This window comes from Taurulus bubalis (genome assembly GCF_910589615.1).
Source record: "Taurulus bubalis genome assembly, chromosome: 17".
In the NCBI taxonomy this organism is placed as follows: Eukaryota; Metazoa; Chordata; class Actinopteri; order Perciformes; family Cottidae; genus Taurulus; species Taurulus bubalis.
The window spans coordinates 487,342-510,040 of NC_136605.1; the positions used below are offsets into that span (position 1 = coordinate 487,342).

Genomic DNA, 22,699 nt, shown 5'->3' on the forward strand with positions numbered 1-22,699 from the left:
TTAAATAATTACAGTTAGTAATTTCATAGGTTAGATATAGAACATCTGTAGACTATTTACAGTGAGAAATCTAAACATTGTAATTGCTTTAATATGCAGCTGCTATGTCCCGTTCAGAGAGAGAGTATTAGAGGAGACTCTGTCCTGGAAGCTGAAGAAAGGCTGCGTGTGAACTGCTCTCATCCAACAAGACATCAGTGAGATCATAACCCTGAAAACACGTCATTTGTTTGTTCACTTGTTCTAGCTGTGAATACAGGAACATGAAATGATCCTTCAAGATATTTAGAGTGCAGCAGAACATTTCATCAACCTCTAATCACTAATCCCTAAATAAGTACCACGCTCTGAAGTGAGCATCGCAGAGTGGAAGTCTCCTTTCCTCAGGACAGACACACAGCCCAACAGCTCCATCACCACTTTCCCCTCAGCTGGAGGAGTTAGATCTACAATGCATTAACACCTTTCTTTATAACATCTGTGGGGCTGGTACCATTTAGAGGACGGTTGAGGACACCTGCAGACAGAGCATCCTATCTCCCGCTCTGCTCCTCCTCTTGGCCTTCAGGCTGCCTCTGCTCCGACACGCCATCCTGCAGCTGAGTGAGCGCCTGCACAGAAGGGTGGAGGTCCTCTGGTACCACCACACCTGCAGCGCGAGAGTCCTCCTGGACGCCATCGCTGGGAGAGGCACTCGACTCCCCAGGACTGGCACTCTCCTCTCTGGGACTGGCACTCTCCTCTCTGGGAGTGGTACTCTCCTCCCCAGGAGTGGTACTCTCCTCCCCAGGAGTGGTACTCTCCTCCCCAGGAGTGGTACTCTCCTCCCCAGGAGTGGTACTCTGCTCCCCAGGAGTGGTACTCTCCTCCCCAGGAGTGGTACTCTCCTCAGCTGGGCAGACGGAGCTGGTTTCACTGAAGGAGTCGGAGCCGGCCCCTGAGCGCCGGAACAACCTCTGACCTGTGAGGACAAAGTGAAGACAGGAAGAGCACAAGCTGAGTGGGACGTCGTTCTCCACAGGCAGCAGGATTCTGTGAGCATCACTGCTAACAAAGAGAGAGAGAGAGCAGACAGAACTACTATCCACTATTTTCATGTTTCCCATCAACTTTCAAACTATCCAACATTAACTAGTTGGAGGGGAAACTTTCTGGAAGATGGAAATGGACAAGAACAATGCTGTAAACCTCCAGTGCAGAGAGAATAAGAGCTATTCCCGAGATAGATGTTGCATGGTAGCTGGCCAGTTCACCAAAGAACCTGAGAGTCGCCCCAACGCACCGAGCTGTAGAAGCAGAGGGGATTCTGTTCTCTGGGCCCCTGTCTGTGTGAGCGGGCTCGATGGTTATTCATATTTTCTTTCGGCTTCTCCAGTTTTCTTTTGAACCAAACATGTTGTGTTCATTTGTTTAGTTTGCTCCTTTGTCTTTCTATTTTTTCAATTTCGTTCCGTTTGTCTCTGTAAAGCGTCTTTGAGTATTCAGAAAAGCACTATATAAAATACAAGTTTTGTTACTATATTTTTCTTATACTTGTTAAGCTGTGACTGAAACTCTACAATTCCTGCACAGATGTTCATGAAAGCCTCCCAGTGGCTCACAGAGCACACGTGTAATGCGCTCCTGGACTGGGAGGCTTTCATTTGAATGATCCGCTTCACGCTGACGACTACCTGGGTGCCTCTTCGATGAGGAGGCGGGACTGTCTTGCAGCGCCGGCCGGCCTGGCTGGGTCTTGGTGGAGTAGGTCGACTCTGTGGAGTCCAGGGAGCCTATGGACACACAACATGCACACGTTACACACCAACACTGACACACATTCACATTCTAATGGCTACTTCTAGAAGAGCTCACCAGCAGAGCACACAGTGCTGTGGTATAGCAACACATATCAAACAAAAGGACAGAGAGCATGTCTGTACATTCAGTAGGATCTAAATCAGATGCATAATCTAGACTTTTGAACTGTCCACTCGTGATTTTGGGACCGCAGTCATTCTACAACTAGGATATATTCATGTGACATTGGACGAGCATAAAGCTCCTTCTAGGTTGTGTTGCGCCTCAAGTTCATCAAAGGCTCCACCGGATGTGACATTTAGGACACTCAGTACCTGCAGCCAGGTTGAAGGTCCTGCCCTTAACGGAGCTCTGGGATGGAGAGAACCAGTTCAGCACAGAGCCGACCAGAGGCAGCTGCCTCAGCACACCCTGCACACACACACACACACACACACACACACACACACACACACACACACACAGTCCAGCAGGTCAGTGGGTTGGCTACCGCCACACATCAAACACACAGCTAATGGAACAAGAGCAAGCAAACATGTCAGGCTCCTGAGGGCTCCTTACCCCAAAGTACTAACTAGCCTCTAGCAACACACACACACGCACACGCACACGCACACACACACACACACACACACCTCTTCCATGAGCTTCTCCTCACTGGCCAGCTGCAGCTGCAGCTCCGCCTCCAGGATGCCTTTCCTCACCACCTCCGTCATGTTCTCCAGGAGCTGCCGAGGAAGACGCCATTAGACTGAGACGTTTCAGAAGAGGTGACGTTCGCTTGTATCCAACAGGATGTTAGTGTCACATGACTTCATGTCACCACCAGGGAGAAGAAGAAGGAGGAGGACTCGCGTTTACGTAGTTCATCATTTATCGAACAAAAGATAGATGTTGTCATTCTAAAATTCACTACACGTTTTTATTTGTTGGCATTTAGCCTTTAAAAAACTATATTTTCACAAAGGTAAAACAAACTGTTTGGCATAAATCTAACAGCACCTTAAATTACATTTATATAACCACAAGAACATCAAACCATAAGTTTATATTGTTCTGTGTGATAAGATGTAAACACTCAGCTTCATTCAGAAACCTCAGTATTAGCTATGAAACACATAATATATAATATAATGATTAATGAGGATGAAAGGTGTTCCATCATTTAATCCATTGGACAAAGCGACGGTTTGAAAGCCTTTTTGAATGAGAATTGTTTAAGTGAATAAACATGGTCTGAGGCAGAATAAATGAATGTAGGAACACACGGGTGACATTTGTTCTCAGGGTTTAAGAGCAGCTCTGTGCAGAGAACCTGGGTGTAAAGGATATGTTTATATTTATTTAAAATTAACCTAAAAAAACAGGTGTTTGTTGTTTAGAAGCTTGTAAAATATGTTAGACCTCCTTTTAAAACACTTCTGGAGTTCTCCTAATATTTTAAATGATATTTAATCATAACAGAGCAAATAATTGAACTAGGAGAGATGTATTCATTCTTTCATACCGTTTCATTATGTAAAGATGGGGTCTAACTACACAATGACGTCACCGTTCCAGTTATAGGGCGTTAAAATATGGGAAGCGCTCTGTCAGTCCCTGATGAAAGTACATATTCATTAAATCCCTTAAAGAAAGGACAGCCGTTACCCTGCCGCTCTCCTCGATGTCTCTCCCCAGGGCAGCGACCGTGTCCACCAGCTCGGACACGTCCGCATCCTCGGTCACCATGCCAACGAAGATGCAGTCCTCCTGCGTCCCGAACTCAGGGCCTGGGGAGCGAGGAGGAGACGGAGGAGATGAATACCGAGTTACGTGGTTCACGGGCGTCTCCGGCGTGGAGAGGTGCGACTGACCGGTGGAGAAGAGGATGTCGGTGTCCAGGTCTTGGAGTCTCTTCAGCAGCTGGCTGTTGATCTTCTCCAGCTCCTGCTTCCTGCGGCTCTCATCCATGCCTTCAGCGCGAGGCTCGTACCTGAACATCCACATCTAGTTTGAGTCCAACGGAGCACCACAGCAAACCCCAATGAGGTCACAAGTACAACTGACATCGTTTTGAGCCATTCACCAGGGATCTCCCCATACTTTGAAAGCATCGACTGAAATTCCATCCACACTTATTCTAGAATAAAAACTATTTTTGCAGCGCTGCCCGATTACCATCCACACGCCAAACTCATTGAAAGCACTTCATTAAATGACTTTCACAGTGCACGTATATGGGCTTACAACAAAAGCAGCACATCGTAGCTGCTGCACTGAAATGATCAAAGAGCACGTAACCAAAAAGAAGGTGACGTGAAGTCAAAGCTCCTCTTTACATGAACCATGAACCCCTCCTGTCTCTGAAGGTAGATCAGCTCATTCAGAGAAGTTCATGTGCTTACATGAGTCTGCTAACATGCTGAATACACTGACTGGAGGTCGCTTTAACCTCATAAACCCAACGCTCCTTTTTTCCTGTCTCCTGAAAATGAGAATTTTTTCTTCAAAACTAAAACTGTGCCATCTCCTCATCCTCAGTTCTGATGTAATTCATTTAAATTGCTAAAGTACCGTAACCCTTGTGAGAAGAGACGTGTGGATTTACATTCAGAGATCCTGCGATCTCATTGGTCCTCAGACTCTCCTGAAAGCACGTCAGACGGGACATGAGACGGTCATTTACACATCCTGTTAGTCGTGCTGGAGCAAGGCTCAATCTCTGAACCGTGTTTTGGACTGAATATGCTTCCTAACATGCCAATGTTTGTGTTTATTATTGCAGATGTAGATGCTGTAGATGGTGATCTTTCTAACGATGTGCAGTATTACGAATTAGGGGTTAAATGAATACAGGTAGTGTGTGTCCTCTCTTACCGGACCACCCCGAGGCCAGGCCAGCTCAGCTGCTCCACGTATGCCAGTGAGGGGGCGTGGCGGTGGGCTTCCTCTCTGAAGTCCTGTCTCAGGCTCATGGTGGAGCTCATGACCGGCACCAGCTCAGACAGCTTCTCCATCAGCTCCTCCACGTTCTCCTCCTGGGTCCCCAGAACTGGACAGGAGAGAGAAAGTCACGTGATGTTTTCATTAAACTTATCAAGCAGAGTGGCTTCTATAAGCAGGGTTCATACACATTCTGACCAATGATCCAGGACTTTACACCAAATGTCATGACAAGCATTTAGTGAAGTCTGGGTGTAAACAGTAAAAAGTGAGTAAATGTAGTATTTAAACTAACAATGAGAACACAAAGCATACAGTAAACCTTAAATGACTCAAATGAATGAGACAATAGTTTGATTAAATGAATAAACATTTATATAGATGCCTGTATGTATGCCTGCTTATATTCTGAGTCTTTCTTCTAAAAGCATATTCATTATTTCAAACTCAGCGTAAATGAACGTCATGAACACATGAATATAACACATATACATGAACACATGAATATAACACATTTACATGACTTTTACTAAACTTTGAGGATTTAATTTTTTCAAGGACTTTTCCAGGCCTGGAAATGACCATTTAAAACTCCATGACTTTTCCAGGTTTTTTCCATGACCGTGAGAACCCTTTTTTTTAATATATATATATATATATATATATATATATATGTGTATGTGTATGTGTGTAAGTATGTGTGTGTGTGTATGTGTGTACCTGCAGCAGTCAGGAGGGGACTGAAGCGAACACAAGTTCCCTCGTCATATATATATATATATATATATGTATGTGTGTAAGTATGTGTGTGTACCTGCAGCAGTCAGGAGGGGACTGAAGCGAACACAAGTTCCCTCGTCATATATATATATATATATATATATATATATATATATATATATATATGTATGTATGTATGTGTATGTGTGTAAGTATGTGTGTGTACCTGCAGCAGTCAGGAGGGGACTGAAGCGAACACAAGTTCCCTCGTCATATATATATATATATATATATATATATATATATATATATATATATATGTATGTATGTATGTGTATGTGTGTAAGTATGTGTGTGTACCTGCAGCAGTCAGGAGGGGACTGAAGCGAACACAAGTTCCCTCGTCATATATATATATATATATATATATATATATATATATATATATGTATGTATGTATGTGTATGTGTGTAAGTATGTGTGTGTACCTGCAGCAGTCAGGAGGGGACTGAAGCGAACACAAGTTCCCTCGTCCTCCAGCTCCACCACGTCGACCCCGCTGGTGGGAACCAGCTGCAGCAGCTGCTCACCCAGCTGCACACAGGAGAACAAGACGTCATGACAACAGGGCAACATCAACGTTGTGTCGATGAGAACACTCAAATACAAGTTAGAACGCAACCAATTTAGTTGTTATTATAGCACAAAAGTATTCCTGTCAAATGGCCACAGGCTAACATCCATAAATCTATAGCCATGACCAGTGTGAGCTTTAAAGTCCAGACTTTATTCATGTTCATGAACAGTATTGGCTCATAGTATCTGACTGCAACATGGAGATACAGTTCAGCACCTGGAGAGCTCTGTGCATCCGTTTCTGCTCTGGGATCAAAGTAAGATGTAACAGATCTGTCCGCCTGCAGATGTTTGATCATCAAACCATTACACATCCAGAGAAAGATGGAAATGATGACAACATATAGCAACCAAGTTATAATCGGGTGCCACTGATTTCATCCTGATATTTTTAAGTTTAACACAGTTATGAATAATCAGTGCACTGGAGCCACAGTATTCACTTCCTGTAACTGTGAAACCAATATGAGCTAAAGAAGCTAACACAGAGCCCAGTAGAGCTGAGAGGAGTGTAGAGTTGGTGATAACTCAATAAGAGTTCATCACTTGGAGTGAATTCACATTAAAAAAAAGGTGCAAAGTGTAATGTCTAGCCACCAGCTCCAACTAATGGAGCTGCAGGATGAGGTGTTTTTGGAGCCAACAGGAAGTTAGCGGCACACAAACAGCCAATGGGATTCTTCTCCTATTGCAGAAAAATGGTCACATGACTTCCTGTCCCCACCACTGAGCTGAAGGAGGACTCAGGTTTCAGTGCTTCTAAAGTCACCAGAAGGGTTCAGATCTCTGCAACTACAGACCATATTTCAGACGTCTGTCTGTCGAGATGTTGAGAACTCTGATTGTCCCAGATGCAGTAAAAAAAAAAGAAGGCGAAACCAGCAGTTCATCACAACATTTGGCCAACAAGCAGAACACAGATGTGTAGAAACTCTGGCAAGCAGCATCTGTCCTCGTCCACTGAGGTAAGGTTAGCGTACGGAGGTCGACCAGAAGAACAGCTAACGACTAAGCTAACTGTTTAGCTGAGAATGCATTTTAATAATACAGAAATGTTGTCTTTTCCTAACTGTCACAAAATAATCAAATAGAACCGATAAACGATAAGCAGAATCAAGGATCGATAAAATCCTAACGATACCCATCCCTAGTCCTGTCATTTATATGAACGTATGAATTGTTGCAGCTTTAACGAGCACATGCACATTGCACAGTACACGTTTAAGGAGCAGACACTCACCCATCTGTTGAAGGCATCGATCACCTCCTTCTCTCCAGCACAGAAAGCTTCCACTGAGCCGCCACTGGATGCTACCAACACAGAAAGGAGTAGGAAGACAACAAAGTACTGGATTACTTTGGTCTGGAGTGACATCATTATCCTGATTTTATCTCAGTAACCTCAACATTTTATTCCAATCTTTGGACATGAAAGTTGGCTTTTGAGCATTTGGGAATAGTGTGTGTACCAAAATGAAAAAGCGCAAAAGGTCCACTCACTAGCTTTTCAGAGCTTTTGAGCAGTGTGTGGTCTTCTAAGCTGAAGACAGTGAACAGGAAACCCACTCATACAGACCTTCAACTCTAATCACCACCAACAACATGAAAGGCGGTAGATGTGTTGATATAGCGCCTTTTGAGTGTTCCGAGAGTGAGAGATCAAACTACTGATTTTCCATTCAGTGAAGAGCCAAAGTGAGGCCCTTCCTCCACAAAGTACAACCTTTTAATACGTTGTGTAAGATCTGGACAGACAGGACCATGTGACTGATCCATACTTAAGTCATGTGATGACAACAACGCTGATGATGACCATGAGACCGGACTGAGAACTAGTAAATGGACCTGTGAGCTAATGATACACAAATCCCCCTTGAGGCTTTACCAGCTAACATGACAATAAGGTCCCCATCGACATCATATCCTGTAGTTTTAGTACATCACTGATTCTGATTGACAAACAGTCTTCATGAAGATTGGCTCAGACATTATTTTGGGTCCTTACCAGAACTCATCTCCTGGGAAAACCTGAAAAGCACCACAGGAGAGCTGAGTTCATCCTCCACCTGTTGGACACACAAAGACACGGTGAACATCTCAGACTCAGGATCATCAGCGTTCTGCTGTCGGCATGCACAACAATCACCATCAGTTGAAAGGGTGCGACGTTAACATGGTTTAAGATTTGTCTTTGTGTCCATGCCTACTGAAGCTACTGCAGGTCATGTCCGTTGTAACTGCATGACACACACACTTCCTGTTTGATTTGTCAAACTGGTCATCATGGAGGTGATCGATGTCCTGGCCTTCAGTGGTGTGGAGCAGCCAAAACCAAAAGATACAGCTCAGAGGATCTGGTTGACACACTACCGCTCAAAAGTTTTGGGTCACTTAGACATGTCCTTATCTTTCAAAGAAAAGCACTGTTCTTTTCAATGAAGACAACATTAAATTAAATCAGAAATACACTATACATGGCTAATGTGGCAAATTACTATTCTCTGTGGTTTTTAATGAAATATCTACATAGAGGCCCATTTCCAGCAACTATCACTCAGTGTTCTAATGGTACATTGTGTTTGTCATCGCATAGAAGACTAATGGATGATTAGAAAACGCTTGTGCAATTATGTTAGCATAGCTGAAAACAGATATGCTGGTTAGAAGCTATAAAACTGGCCTTCCTTTGAGCTAGTTGAGTATCTGGAGCATCACATTGTGGGTTCATTATATAAAATGGCCAGAAAAAGAGAACTTTCATGTGAAACTCTCCAGTTTATTCTTGTTCTTAGAGATGAAGGTTAGTCCATGCAGGAAATTTCGAAGAAACAGAACATTTGTCTGGATGACCCCAAACCTTTGAACGGTAGTGTATGTATTACTACAAACTGATCAATGTGTGACATTGGGTATTTTAACGACTAGTAAATATTCAAAAAGCAAGTCTACGAACCATGCACCCGAGTAGCACCTGGACATGTGTCACCAAAAAACCTGTTCAGTCTTTTTGGGTCAAATTGTGCTATGCCAAATAAGCACGATGCAATTCAGCAAACACATAATCTCAGTGAAGTGCAGGTGAGGTGAATTTCTCAACCAGACAGGAACAGAAGGACAGTGAAGCGCGTTGCTGATGACATCCAGGAGGAAGGTTAAGGCGAGCGTCATGCCATGGTGGGGCTGAGATGAAGGCCAGTGAGTCTGAGGTATGATGAGGGTCATGAATAATCCACAAGCGTATGTGGTGTTGTCAAGTGAGGAAACCAAAAGGACTGAAGTAGGTTTCCTCCGTGAACAGCCTAATGGCTCTGCAGGGTTCAGGCGTCAACGTGCTTCAGTGCTCGTCGCCGTCTGGATCACAGCCGTCGGCTGGCCACCGGTGTGGAGTTGTAAAAGTCGGTTGAATTTGAACTGCTGCCTTTTTCACTTTTTCCCACTACCACAACTGCTACCGTCACCGTTTGTGTGAAGGTCAACGTTCCTTGAAGGCCTTCAACAAGAGACTGTCGGGATGTGTGCGGGTTTTCCCCTTTGGATCCATTTATCCCAGCTCGCCCTTCTCTGTGGAGCATTATGTTCACCCTGCCTCCCAGTGTGGCGACTTGGAGGAGGTCGTAGTGCCTTTCCCTTTGGACGTGGACAGCGGACACATTGTGACCGAGTTCATTGGAGTCATACTGAATGTTTAATTTCATCTATTAGACAAACTGTTGGTGGGTTGATGCACATGCACCAGCTCCAGGGTTTCCTCCTTTCAGTGGAGGACCCATAGACCAGAGGGGGAAATCAGAACTGGAATCCAAATATAACCACAGGAGAAAACCAGCATTAGATGAAGCAACACAAAGACTGAACCCAGGAGTTCTGTCGGAGCAATGGGCACAACTAAAACGGATTGGAGTCCACACCAGTCCGTACTGTACATGCAACCAGTCAACCAGGCAATCAGCTCAGACAAAGAACTGTTCAGCAAGAAAGAGCAAACAAAAGATCACCAGATGGGACGCTCTACTTGTGCAAACACTATGACTGTGTTGCTCAAACAGAAGACAGTAAAGCTCACGGTTAACACAAATGCTATGACGTCATAACCATGATAAAAAGTGCCTATTTTTAACCAAACCAGAATCACAACCCTCCCAACCCAATGGAGGTTAGTCTAGACCAGAAACCGGTGACCATTACATAGTTACATGTTCTGCAGTACAAGTTCTTCGGCTTTACTGGCATATTCCATGCAAAGTGCATTGTTGCCTCACGCCGCTTAACTTGATTAACCCAGCGGGCAAAACTAAAACATATGTAGTCTCTGCAAACGGAAATGATGCAAATGTTTGAATACAGAGCTGTGAAGAGAGATCCGATCACAAATGGTCACTTGAGACTCAAGTGGAACAATACAAGGTACTGGTAGTCGTGCCATACTCCAGGAAGCATGTTAACTCCTGGTGTGTTCGGGGCGCCTGGGAGTCCTGAAGACCTTCTACCCTGCTGCTGTGGAAAGCAGCACCAAAAACTATTTGTGTTTTAAACAAAAAGTAATGAGATGCAACAGCACATGACACATCTATCAATTATTCATGACCCTTGCATTTCTTCCAAAGGCAACACAACATAATGAGTGTGGAGAGGCATTCCCTGAAGTACCTCAAAGAACATGCCTGAGTGGTCCGCTTCCTACACAATTAGGGAGAAGTGAACAGTCCGTCAGCCAATGGAGACCCAAACACCGCTGAGCTGATGCGAGTGAAGGAAGATGACCAGGAGTGATAGGAAGAAAGAACAGGAAGAGAAGGGAGGACAAGGGGAGACAGAGGCTTGGTCCCACCTACAATAGAGAGCATGAGAGAGCCCAGAACGTCCCGCAGGGAAGCCCCGGAGATGAGCGGGATCCTGGACACCACGCCCTGGAACCAAGGCAACCCACACGGCTATAACTGCAGCTACACACAAGCATATGCACGCACACACACACACACACACACACACACACACACACACACACACACACACACACACCCCTTACCAACACAGTGGGGGGCTTTAAACTCTAACTGTAGCATCAGACACTGTGAGTTTGAGTACCACTGTGTGATGACCCTGATCCCCAACTCTGACTGTTCACTGCATGTGTATTAGTACTCGCATACATCCCAGTGACTGCATGGAAGCAGTGTGTGCCTTTAGTGATGCCAGTGAACAACCCTCTGGTTTCACATGATCAAAGCCTCGACGAGCGAGATCTCTGTCTGAAGCGCTTCCTATCGACACACATGGATGTTGGGTTTGAACATCTGGAGGTCATTTCTTCATGCGTTGTAATATCATAAGATCATACAATAAGTTGTGCCAAAATATTATCAGGTCATCGAGTCACTAGAGGACAGGGGGAGTAATATATTGTACATCATATCTAAATATAAAAAGTCTACAGAGACAACGGTTATTGTTTCATGGCGCTGAAAAGGTAGAGCTAAATGCTTTTATTTGGTATTCTTCAATAATAAATGCATTCATGATTTACCTACTTAAGATAATATAAGTTGATAAGTAAAACGGGACAGGAACGTTTATTTATGCACAAACTCTTCTCACAATGTAGAGACGAGGCCTTCTGTGAATTAAACTACGAGAACTAAACTAGAGGCCAAAGTCAGATTTCAAATCTGAGGATCTCTTTATGGTGGCTGTCATTTCAAAATGTATTTAGTTGCAAATCTTTGATCATCGTATCTGAAATGTTTTAGTTTAGAGTTAAGATGACCCGTTTCCTGAACACTATCACTGACACAATGGGGCTCCACTTTTACTGAGGCATGATGCAAAGTCTAAGGGGAACACAGAAATATCCCCTTTGGATATTTTTGGGTGAGTTACAATCAGTAACTGCACATATTGTTATCACTTCACTCAGTGGGGAATCCTCTTCCTGTTCCTGCATCTTCTCACAAAAACTCGCTTGACCTTTATTATGTAAACATTCTGTTATTATTAATGGATGAACATAGAGACAACACCTACCGATGTTTTTATGGAGGCCAGAGCCTTCAGCTTCTGCAGGAGTTGCTGGCTCTGGAGGGAGGGAGGGAGAGAGATGAAACAACTGACTTTCCACATCTACCAAATAAAATAATATGATTGCATACATTTCATTTACAAACACTTTTTTTTAAAGAGTTAAATTTGTTGGGACATTTGCTTTCATATTAACAGAAATGTAAAACAGGCAGCTTGAGTTAAAGGGGAGTTAAGAGGCGCTCACCAGGGCGGCGGCATGTCTGATCTTCTGCACGATGCCACTGTGACCGAGGTACTGCAGCGAGAGCCAGAGCGGCAGCGCTCGCAGCTTCGCCACCGGCTGGCTGGAGGTCAGGCCTGCTGCCAGAGACTGAGACGCACCATGGAGACAGAGCAGAGAGTCATGCACTGTGGAGCAAGGAGCGTGTGTGTGTGTGTGTGTCCTTTGCATATCTCCAGAACCGTTCATCTAGTCTGCTTCAGCGCTCTGTGTAGCAGTGGGGGCGGGGCTTCAGGGCTCTGTGTAGCAGTGGGGGCGGGGCTTCAGGGCTCTGTGTAGCAGTGGGGGCGGGGCTTCAGGGCTCTGTGTAGCAGTGGGGGCGGGGCTTCAGGGCTCTGTGTGGCAGTGGGGGCGGGGCTTCAGGGCTCTGCTGACTCAAGGTGGAGATTCACCTGATCTGTTGACATATGAAGTCGACAGATCCTTGATCCGGCCCTGCGTTGCATGATGGGTACAGCTCAGCGTTGACTGGCCATTCGCTGCATCTACATTTGTTTAAACCATAACTCAACCTCAACTTCATGCAAATGAGCTGCGTCCACCCCAACGCACCTGGCTCATGACACTCAGCCCAAACTGAAGGTAGCCAGCGCTGATCAAACAGTCTAGACGCTGTCACTGGATTGCCTCTTCTGGCCTTAGATGAGTTCAGAAACACATGTTAGTTAATGTTTAGCTGTCAAATGGCAAAGTTAGTGACCGCCACATTAAAAACAGTCAAGCCAAAACCAAGCCCCGCCCACTGGCCAAAAAATGAGAACATTTAGTTTCCGGCACGCCTTTCTGTTTGTTTACTGGAGTTGGTGAATCTCCACCAATAGTTGAGTTACAGCTCTGGCTCTTCGTGTCACTAACTGGACAACCAAACTCCTCTTCCCTTCCCAGGAGTCAACGAGCGATCAAGGCGGCCAGAAAGACAAGAAGTCACGGCATCGCGTCACATCTTTGAGGTACAACACAACAAAACTATTTCAATCCTCAGAGGCACTCCTTGCCCAAAACGTTCCGTCAGGGAGAACACACCCAGAGGGCACCGGGACACCCATCCCTTTGTTTCTAGCGTCACTCCAACATCGCAGCCCCAGTTACACACACACACACACATACGTGTGTGTGTGTGTGTGTGTGTGTGTGTGTGTGTGTGTGTGTGTGTGTGTGTGTGTATATATATATATATATATATATATATATATATATATATATATATATATATATATATATATATATACATACACACATATATGCGATCGCCCAAAGCTCCTCTGGGGTCAGAGACTCTCAGCCTTCATTCAGTCGCCTTGTGACTGATGAGCGGTTTGCAATAATGCTGCAAGCACGCTTCTCCTGGCCAAGTAAACACAATGCCACTAAAGGAATCTTAAGAACAGATCTTAACTTGAGTACTTCAAGTTAAAGCAGTGTGAGTTTGACTGAGCAGAAAATAGGATCAGAAACCACGAACTGCCACAAACCCCAGAAACATGTATGACTGTGTTCAATCAATGTGTATGAAAGGAGAAGAGCCTACCAGTGCTGGGTCTTCATGTCTGTAGAGGGTGACAGCGGTAACAGCAGGGAGTCCCAACCACGGACCCGGGGTCAGGGTCATGCTGTCACTCCTGCTGGCGGCCTGGAGGAAGAGAACAAGGGAAGGTCAACATGAGAATGACGTTACAGCTCTATCTCCTTTGTGACATGCTGGCTTCATTAATCTGTAACAGTGATGCGTTTTCATAACTGTCACAACTGCAACTGTAACATTGGCTTACCATGATAGCAGAGGTGACCTGACCCAGAGCCAAGGTCGCCAGGTTGACCCTGAAGAAGAAAACACAACATGTTGAAGGTCAACAGTACAGACTTGTGTACGCCAGCATCTCAACAGAAATTAAATTGTATGTTGACGTTGTCTCCTCTATTCACAACACTCCCTTTTAAAAGTCTGCATTGAGCGAAACCACAGTGAAAACATAATCATCTGAACTTTAAAATCATAATCCGGGTCATTTCCATAACGTTGACTACTCTTATGGAGAACAGAGCTGCGCACGCCCTCAGTATTTCAAAGTCAAATGTTGCCCACCCCTCCACATGGAGCCACATGCCGTACTGGTCACACAGGTCCTTCAGACGAGCCAGCTTGTCTGTGTGTCCCGCCCCAGGGGTACCTGGGAAAACAAAGTCAGCAGTAGAGAGTCTCATGCTCAGCTCCTGCAAGGTAACACGTGTACAACGTCGACCGCTACGGGTCTGAGCCGTGGTTCTGCTTCACCTGCGTTGGCGATCAGCAGCAGCGGAAGCTTCCCGGCGTCGATGTCCTCTTTGATCAGTTTGTCCAGCAGGGCGACGTCCTGACAGACACACGGGGTGAGAGTCAACACTCATCGTTGTCTACTCTCTGAAAGAGTCTGCAGAGTGACTTCCATCTGGATTCTCTTACCATTTGGTGTTGGGATCCAAAGATGGTGTTGCATGGGACCGTGCACAGACTAGAGAGAGGCAGGCCGAGCTGGTGACAGAAGGATATTAAAGTGACGCTCGTTTGCTTTCATGCAGCTGCAGAGAACACAGTACGTCTGCATGAAGATATAATAGAATACGGATATCAGACACTCTGAATCTATTAAAGTCAGATTTGGTCTGCCAACGTCTCAACAATACAAGTCATGCTACCAAAAGGGTATTTGTTGTTGACATTCAACAGGTAAATAAAGAGCCCATGTGGAGTCTCTTAGCTTTTTAAAGCCCCTTCATGTACAATTCCAATAGGTCTAAAATCTCAGTGGTAGCATAGGATTGGAACACACAGCGGCTTTAACCCTTCAGGATCTGAGGCCTTTTTCTCGATTTTACATAATTTCTTAAATTCACCTTTTAAAAAGGCACTTGCATATGAGATATATACCCATGTGTTTCATCAAACATTGCAGAACAATCTCAGCTCTCTATAATGAGGCACCACTGTCCTAGGGCACAAGTGTAAAGAGAAAATATGGCCCTTGATTTTTGAAATTCTTCATATCTCTTGTGAAAACGCGCTTCAAGACCCGGAAGGGTTCATCATGTGAGAGTTTGTGTTCCACCCCTGCTACCTGGCTGCACAGGTGCTGGCCCAGCCCCGGCCGGCCGGAGGCGCTCTGGTAGATGACGGGCTGCCTGGAGCTGAGGACCGCATAGCCCTCAGAGGCGTAGTCTTCGTAGCGGGCGTTGATGACCAGCCGACACACTTTGACCAGGCCGTCCCGCTCATCCTCGTGGAAGTAGGCTGAACCGCTCTCGTACCTGAGAATGGTGAGAACGGAGAGTACTGACAGCAGAAAGCGCTACAATACTGGTAAAACTACAGAATCTGAGTTTGAGGGATTACTTTTCCACCAACAACAATATTGTGAATGAGACCTAGATGTGTTACGCTGGCCAACAGATGCTGAGGAGTTTGGATCCAAAGCTGTCCCGTACCTGAACAGTCTGCAGAGCCACAGCGTGGTGTCGGACAGGATGCGGGTGGTCAGCTTCCTCAGCCGCTCCCGGTCCAGCACCGAGATGTAGGCGGCCAGGCTGTGACCCAGCAAGGCCATGTGACCCTGCTCCCCCACATGCTGCATCCTCCTGCAGACAAAGAGCAGCAGCGTCACACCGGGTTCCTCCAGTTGGAACACTGCTGAACCTCGTCCTTAAAGGACTACGATCAACACGGATATCACAGATGGCATCGTCTTACTCATAGTTACAAACAATTATTTACACATGAGGGCAGTGGTTCTCAAACCTTTTCTGTCACGCCCCACTTTGAGGGAAGAAAAATGAAAAATGTTCTTCCTCCAAAGTGGGGCGTGACAGAAAAAGTTTGAGAACAACTGGCTTAGTTCAAAATTCAATGATCTTAACCAAAATGGTTAATGCTGAATTTTGATTGAAATCACTTTTTGTGACTCCTCCATCTGTGCTTTTTTAAAGAAAATTTAAATCACTTTAAAGTAAACCTGATCGCTCCATCAGACAAAAACTAATAACATGTGCAATCACTGTGTTAGAACAATGCAAATAAAGTTCTATCTGTGCAAAAAAATACTAATATTTAGTGTAATTGCAGCCTATTGTAGCTGCAATTAACCTGTTTTGCACTAAATATAAGATCTTAACAATAACGTTCAACAAAATAAGTGCATATATGTGTGAGGATGGGTAAAATGCAGAGAATAATTTCCCCATAAAGGATTATAAAAAAAGAAAACCTGCAATACCTCCGCGCCCCAATAGAGGGACGCACCCCACAGTTTGAGAATCACAGTATTATGGGATGGGTTTGGATTCAACATGACTGGCAGAAGAGAACAGTTCATTTGCAGCAGGTGGGGTCAACATGCTCTCCTGGTGTAGTTCTACTCACTGCTGGCTCGGCCGGTCCTCCTCTTCCTCCTCCTCCTCCTCCTCCTCCTCGTCGTCGTGGATGAGGTTGTGAACCAGGTGCAGTATGGTGGCGACATCCTGACCGCTGCACCGCAGACGCAAAGAACCAGTGATGAGCTTCAACGTTTCTCAAAATGACCTCAAGCGCTTCCCGAGCACACCATTTCCACATGTGCTATCAAAAGTCATCCTCAACACCCGGCACACTCATCACTGAACACATCGGCCCTATAAACTTCTTCTACATATTCCTTAACGAGCTTGGAGTAACATGTCACGATTTTTTTTGTTAAATTGCTGTATTTCCCACATTTGTGACATTATTTCCCAGCAGTGTGTTCAGAAGAGTCTGCTCGGCCTTGGACCCTCACATCAGAACAGGAAAAACTCCCCCAAAAAAACTTTAACAGGAAGAAACCTCAGGGGGAGAAACTGCTGAGCGCTCATGTTACCACAGAGAACCAGGAAAGGAAGAAAATCCCTCCGCAGACTTAAAGACCCACATAAGCTGAAAGGGATAATGTGTGTGTGCGTCTGTCTCTATGTGTGCGTGTGTCTGTCTCTGTGTGTGTGTGTGCGTCTGTCTCTATGTGTGTGTGTGTCTGTCTGTGTGTGTGTGTGTGTCTGTCTGTGTGTGTCTGTCTCTGTGTGTGTGTGTGTGTCTGTGTGTCTGTCTCTATGTGTGTGTCTGTGTGTCTGTCTCTATGTGTGTGTGTGTGTGTCTGTCTCTGTGTGTGTGTGTGTGTGTGTGTCTGTGTGTCTGTCTCTGTGTGTCTGTCTGTGTGTGTGTGTGTGTGTGTGTGTGTGTGTGTGTGTGTCTGTCTCTGTGTGTGTGTGTGTGTGTGTCTGTGTGTCTGTCTCTGTGTGTGTGTGTGTGTGTCTGTGTGTGTGTGTGTGTCTGTGTGTCTGTGTGTCTGTCTCTGTGTGTGTGTGTGTGTGTCTGTGTGTGTGTGTGTGTCTGTGTGTCTGTGTGTCTGTCTCTGTGTGTGTGTGTGTGTGTCTGTCTTACTCTCCCTGCAGGGGTCCAGGGATGCTGGTTCTGCTGAGGCGCCACTTCCCTGGTCCCGTCTCCGTCTCTCTACAGACGCACAACAACACAGACGCACAACAACACACACACTGTAATGGACCTTGTAGTCAGATGTGATGCTCGATCTCTAAAATGAAGTTGAATATTCTCTCATCACCTCTGTCCGTCTCCCAGAATCCTCATGGCGTCGCTCAGATTCTTGCCCACTTGAGCTAATGTTGAGTCCACCATCATCTAAAGAGCTTGTGGATCTCTGTGTTTGTCAAGATAAAAAGAATATTAGGACAAACATTTAATTACACAAAATCATTTATTACAAATGCTGCACTGCTTGAACTCTCTCTCTGTGAGTGAGTCAGTGAGTCTGAAAACACGCTGAAAATATGCCTTCAAGGCAAAGATCTCTGATAATGATGATCTCTGGTAAAATGCTACATTTGTTATGTATACTTGACTTATTTGACATCACAGTGGCTTTATAATTCATACATCTATGCACAAAAAAACAGATGCACTGTGTTAAGTGTTTATAGCGAAATGCTAATTTCCAACAGCTGCCCACAGGAGTTGACACTATCTCGCTGCACCTTGTTCATTACACAATGTTAGCACAGAGGCTGGAGGGGCGTTCACCTGTAAACACGTCCAGGTGTTGTCTCAGCTCTGTGAGCCGGTGGGACAGAAGCAGAACCAGGATGGAATTTAACTTAACACATGTTTAATCATGCATCTTATAATTATCTAGTCATATAGACTGTATCCGTTGAGTTTTATCAACAGCGAGCCCGGAGGAACAATAAAAAGGTACAATAATTACAATCTGTGTATAAATACAGAAAGACATTCTGTAAAGTAATGACAGTTTTAAGATAAAATAAAATGAGTGAATACAGGTTTTTATATTTTAACACAACATGTTGTCATTATCCACCAGACCCCTTTGCAATTGTTGTGTGTATTGGTTTTATTATATTATTTAGTGTAAACCTCTCTTTAGAAAGTGATACATATTGGAATTTTAAAATACTACAGGTACATGTACTACAGGTACTGTTGGTACTACAGGTACTACAGGTCAGTACCCTCTTGGACCAGAAAGAAGTTATGAACAAGTTTCCAGGTCTGTTTCCCTAATACTGTTTATTTAAAATGTCTTATTGACACTAAATATGATCTACACACAACCTGTCTCACACACACAACACACACGTCACACGTCTCACACCACACACAACACGTCTCACACAACACGTCTCACACAACACGTCTCACACCACACACAACACGTCTCACACAACACGTCTCACACAACACGTCTCACACAACACGTCTCACACAACACGTCTCACACCACACACAACACGTCTCACACAACACGTCTCACACAACTCACACAGCCCGTCTCACACCACACACAACACGTCTCACACAACACACAACACGTCTCACACAACACACGTCACTCACACACAACACGTCACTCTCACACAACACGTCTCACACAACACGTCACACACAACACACGTCTCACACAACACACAACACGTCTCACACAACACACGTCACTCACACACAACACGTCACTCACACACAACACGTCACTCTCACACAACACGTCTCACACAACACACGTCTCAGACAACACACAACACATCTCACACCACACACAACACGTCACTCACACACACACAACACACGTCTCACACAACACACGTCTCACACAACACGTCACACACAACACGTCACTCACAACACACGTCACTCACAACACACGTCACTCACAACACACGTCACTCACAACACACGTCACTCACAACACACGTCACTCACAACACACGTCACTCACAACACACGTCACTCACAACACACGTCACACACAACACGTCACTCACACACAACACACGTCTCACACAACACGTCTCACACAACACGTCACACACAACACACAACACGTCTCACACAACACTTCACACACAACACGTCACACACAACACGTCTCACACAACACACAACACGTCACACACAACACGTCTCACACAACACGTCACACACAACACGTCTCACACAACTCACAACTCACACAGCCCGTCTCACACCACACACAACACGTCTCACACAACACGTCACACACAACACGTCTCACACAACTCACAACTCACACAGCCCGTCTCACACCACACACAACACGTCTCACACACCCTGTCTTATACAGCCCATGTCTCAAAGCCTGTCTCACAGCTCTGACACACGGCTAGCTAGCAACCCTCACAGCCTGTCTCACAGCCTGTCTCACAGCCTGTCTCACAGCCTGTCTCACAGCTCTGACACACGGCTAGCTAGCAACCCTCACAGCCTGTCTCACAGCCTGTCTCACAGCCTGTCTCACAGCTCTGACACACGGCTAGCTAGCCGCGCTCCCAGCGCAGCTCTTACCTGCGCGGCTGTCAGCGGGTCCGGAGGCAGCGGCGGGACTTTGTCCGGTAGCGGGACTCAGTCCGGTAGCGGGACTCAGTCCGGTAGCGGACGCGTCGTCCCTTCAGAGGTCTACGTGAAGCTGGACCTGTGAGGCTGACCCGTACCGCTGGCTGTGGTCTCTCTCTCTCTCTCTCTCTCTCTCTCTTCCGCAGACTCAAGACGGAACCGGACCGTTTACTTCCGGGATAGGCGCGCGACGTGCGTTCCACGCTGGCAACGTGACGTCACGCTCTGCCTCAGAAGCGGCCGGTCAGGCGGCAGCTGATGACGACGAGTTCTTCTGGTGATTCATTCTTATAGCGGGGAGCACAAGCTGTAATGTGAATAAAGGTAGTGAACAACGAGAGTCCATCAGTATATCCATTATCTATTAATAATGGTGTGTTTAGTGGTCGATGAGTTCACCAGAGCAACTTTATCCAAAGAAAGGTCCCTGCAGGACATGAGCCTGTCTGAGAGCTGGTCCCAACACAAACCCAAAGTGTCCCGGCCCAGCATGTGAATCTGAATACAAGTCAGTCAATGATCCATAGATGTGCTGCACAGATACTGAGATGACCAGTTATCCTGTAATCTAGCCACAACATCCATGTGTCTAAGGACACGTACAATGTTTATTGCAGATTTTAAATAGAGGTTAGAAGGAGTGGCCTAATCACCCACACGGTACAAATAATACAGCAGTAATGTGTTACAACCATGTGACAACGCTGCAGCAGCTCCCTTCATGAGCCGCCAGAAGCTTCTCTGCAGCTTCACCTGTAACTCACCTGCACAGCGGGAAATAAGGACAGATCTAGTGTTCCCAACCTTTATTGTCTCATATTGTGAACGATAAACAGGCATATCTGTGTGAACGTGTCTTGATTCGACCGATCTGGGGGTCAGGTGTCTCTCGTGGTTTCATTTCAAACTTATTTGGGGTCAAACGCTCAAATTATACAATATTTCACAAAAGGCTAAAATGAGAGAAAAGTCTAAAATGTATATGAAATATTTAAACTGCTTGATAACTCATGCAATATTAATGATCTAATAAAGTCATATAATAGCCTTTAGAATGTGTACTTTTACTGTTGATACTATACATTTTATTGTCAAACCCTTGTTATTAATACTTTCTTGAGGCCCTTGACTTAGTTATGACACCTACGTGTTGTTTTCATACAACCGCTGAAGAGATGGATACTTACCTCAGGAGTTGGTGGAGTTCCTGAATAATGTCTTAAAAGCATGAAAAGAAAATGTGCATTCTGTCATGTCATTTAGCTCCAAAGCAGGAGCTAAAACCAGAGTGAATATTGAACTGAGGACACAAAAAGCCTCCAAATGAATAAGAATGTCTTTGTGTATGCTGTAAGTGGAAGTAGGACATCACTGTATGTAAAACACGTTCACCATGACTTTATTAGGTGAAGAAATGCCAATTTTCTGTTTACAGCTTGTTGAAAGAAAAACTGCCTCCATGTGGCCAGAAATGAAAGTGCAGCTCTAAAGATGTGCGAACATGAGAATGTTTGGAAGATGGAAGCTGCTGCATGATGTCGTTAGTTACTGAACAATCACAGCCCTCTTCTTTGTACAATGTATGTTTATTAAACCACAGGCATGTAACGTGCACACACACATTCTTCTGACATAAGGGATTTATCAAAACTAGAAAGCTCTTTGTTTTCATATGACACCGCTCTGTCTTTTGGGTTGAAGAAGCTCACAGAGGAAAGGCAGTCAGTCTGCACCCTGAAGCTGAACGTTGGAAACATGCTCTCATGCTTTAACATACGTCGCGCCTGCAAGGCCCCAGTGGCAACAAGCATTCATTATTCAAGTACGCTGCAAGGGAGGAGAAACAAGTGTTCATAAGAATAATAAAGATGATTTATGGTTTTGCCTGCTATGCAAAACATGACATTCAAAGTGTATCAACACCATCTACATGCTGCTATAACATGGCACCAACAAACAACTGAACAATTTTTGTGCAGTTCATATCCAAGATATACTTAAATATGATTAAATAAATCATCACATACAGACTTGATCTTTTCTCTTAAATTGCTGTTGATTCAACGGTTAATATTCTGACTCTTGCAGCGACTGAAGCTCCAGTCCTGGGAACGAGGTATAGATCATTCAAATGTTCCATAATGCACCACCAACACACATAGTTTCATAGCAGAGAATGAGCCAGTAAACCAGCAGCAGTGTGACTCTGGTTTCATCTGGTATCTGTTATCTGGTCACAGGATAATAGTTCCTATAATGAGAACAACCACTGCTTACGCTAAAGTTGAATATGGAAGTTAATTCTTCTTCTTAGGGAATGTACAAACAATACTTGAATAATAACCAATAATAATCAATAATTGACATCGGTGCCTACATCAATTTGAAGACATTCCCTC

General features: G+C 45.0%; 1 protein-coding gene across 1 annotated transcript; it reads right to left on the reverse strand.

Annotated features, from left to right (window-relative positions):
- Positions 1 to 533: 533 nt before the first annotated feature.
- pdxdc1 (pyridoxal-dependent decarboxylase domain containing 1) lies at positions 534 to 18,053 on the reverse strand (the record flags this gene model as incomplete). The annotated part of the gene is made up of 24 exons (XM_079233469.1): positions 534 to 961; positions 1,674 to 1,772; positions 2,115 to 2,211; positions 2,436 to 2,528; positions 3,451 to 3,572; positions 3,657 to 3,775; positions 4,660 to 4,834; positions 5,934 to 6,039; positions 7,322 to 7,392; positions 8,087 to 8,147; positions 10,729 to 10,758; positions 10,914 to 10,988; positions 12,103 to 12,153; positions 12,344 to 12,469; positions 13,908 to 14,009; positions 14,149 to 14,197; positions 14,463 to 14,547; positions 14,652 to 14,730; positions 14,820 to 14,888; positions 15,472 to 15,661; positions 15,839 to 15,988; positions 16,770 to 16,874; positions 17,799 to 17,867; positions 17,977 to 18,053. 24 exons carry the CDS (start codon positions 18,051 to 18,053, stop codon positions 534 to 536), a joined length of 2,628 nt encoding a protein of 875 aa, XP_079089595.1.
- Between the last annotated feature and the right edge of the window lie 4,646 nt (positions 18,054 to 22,699).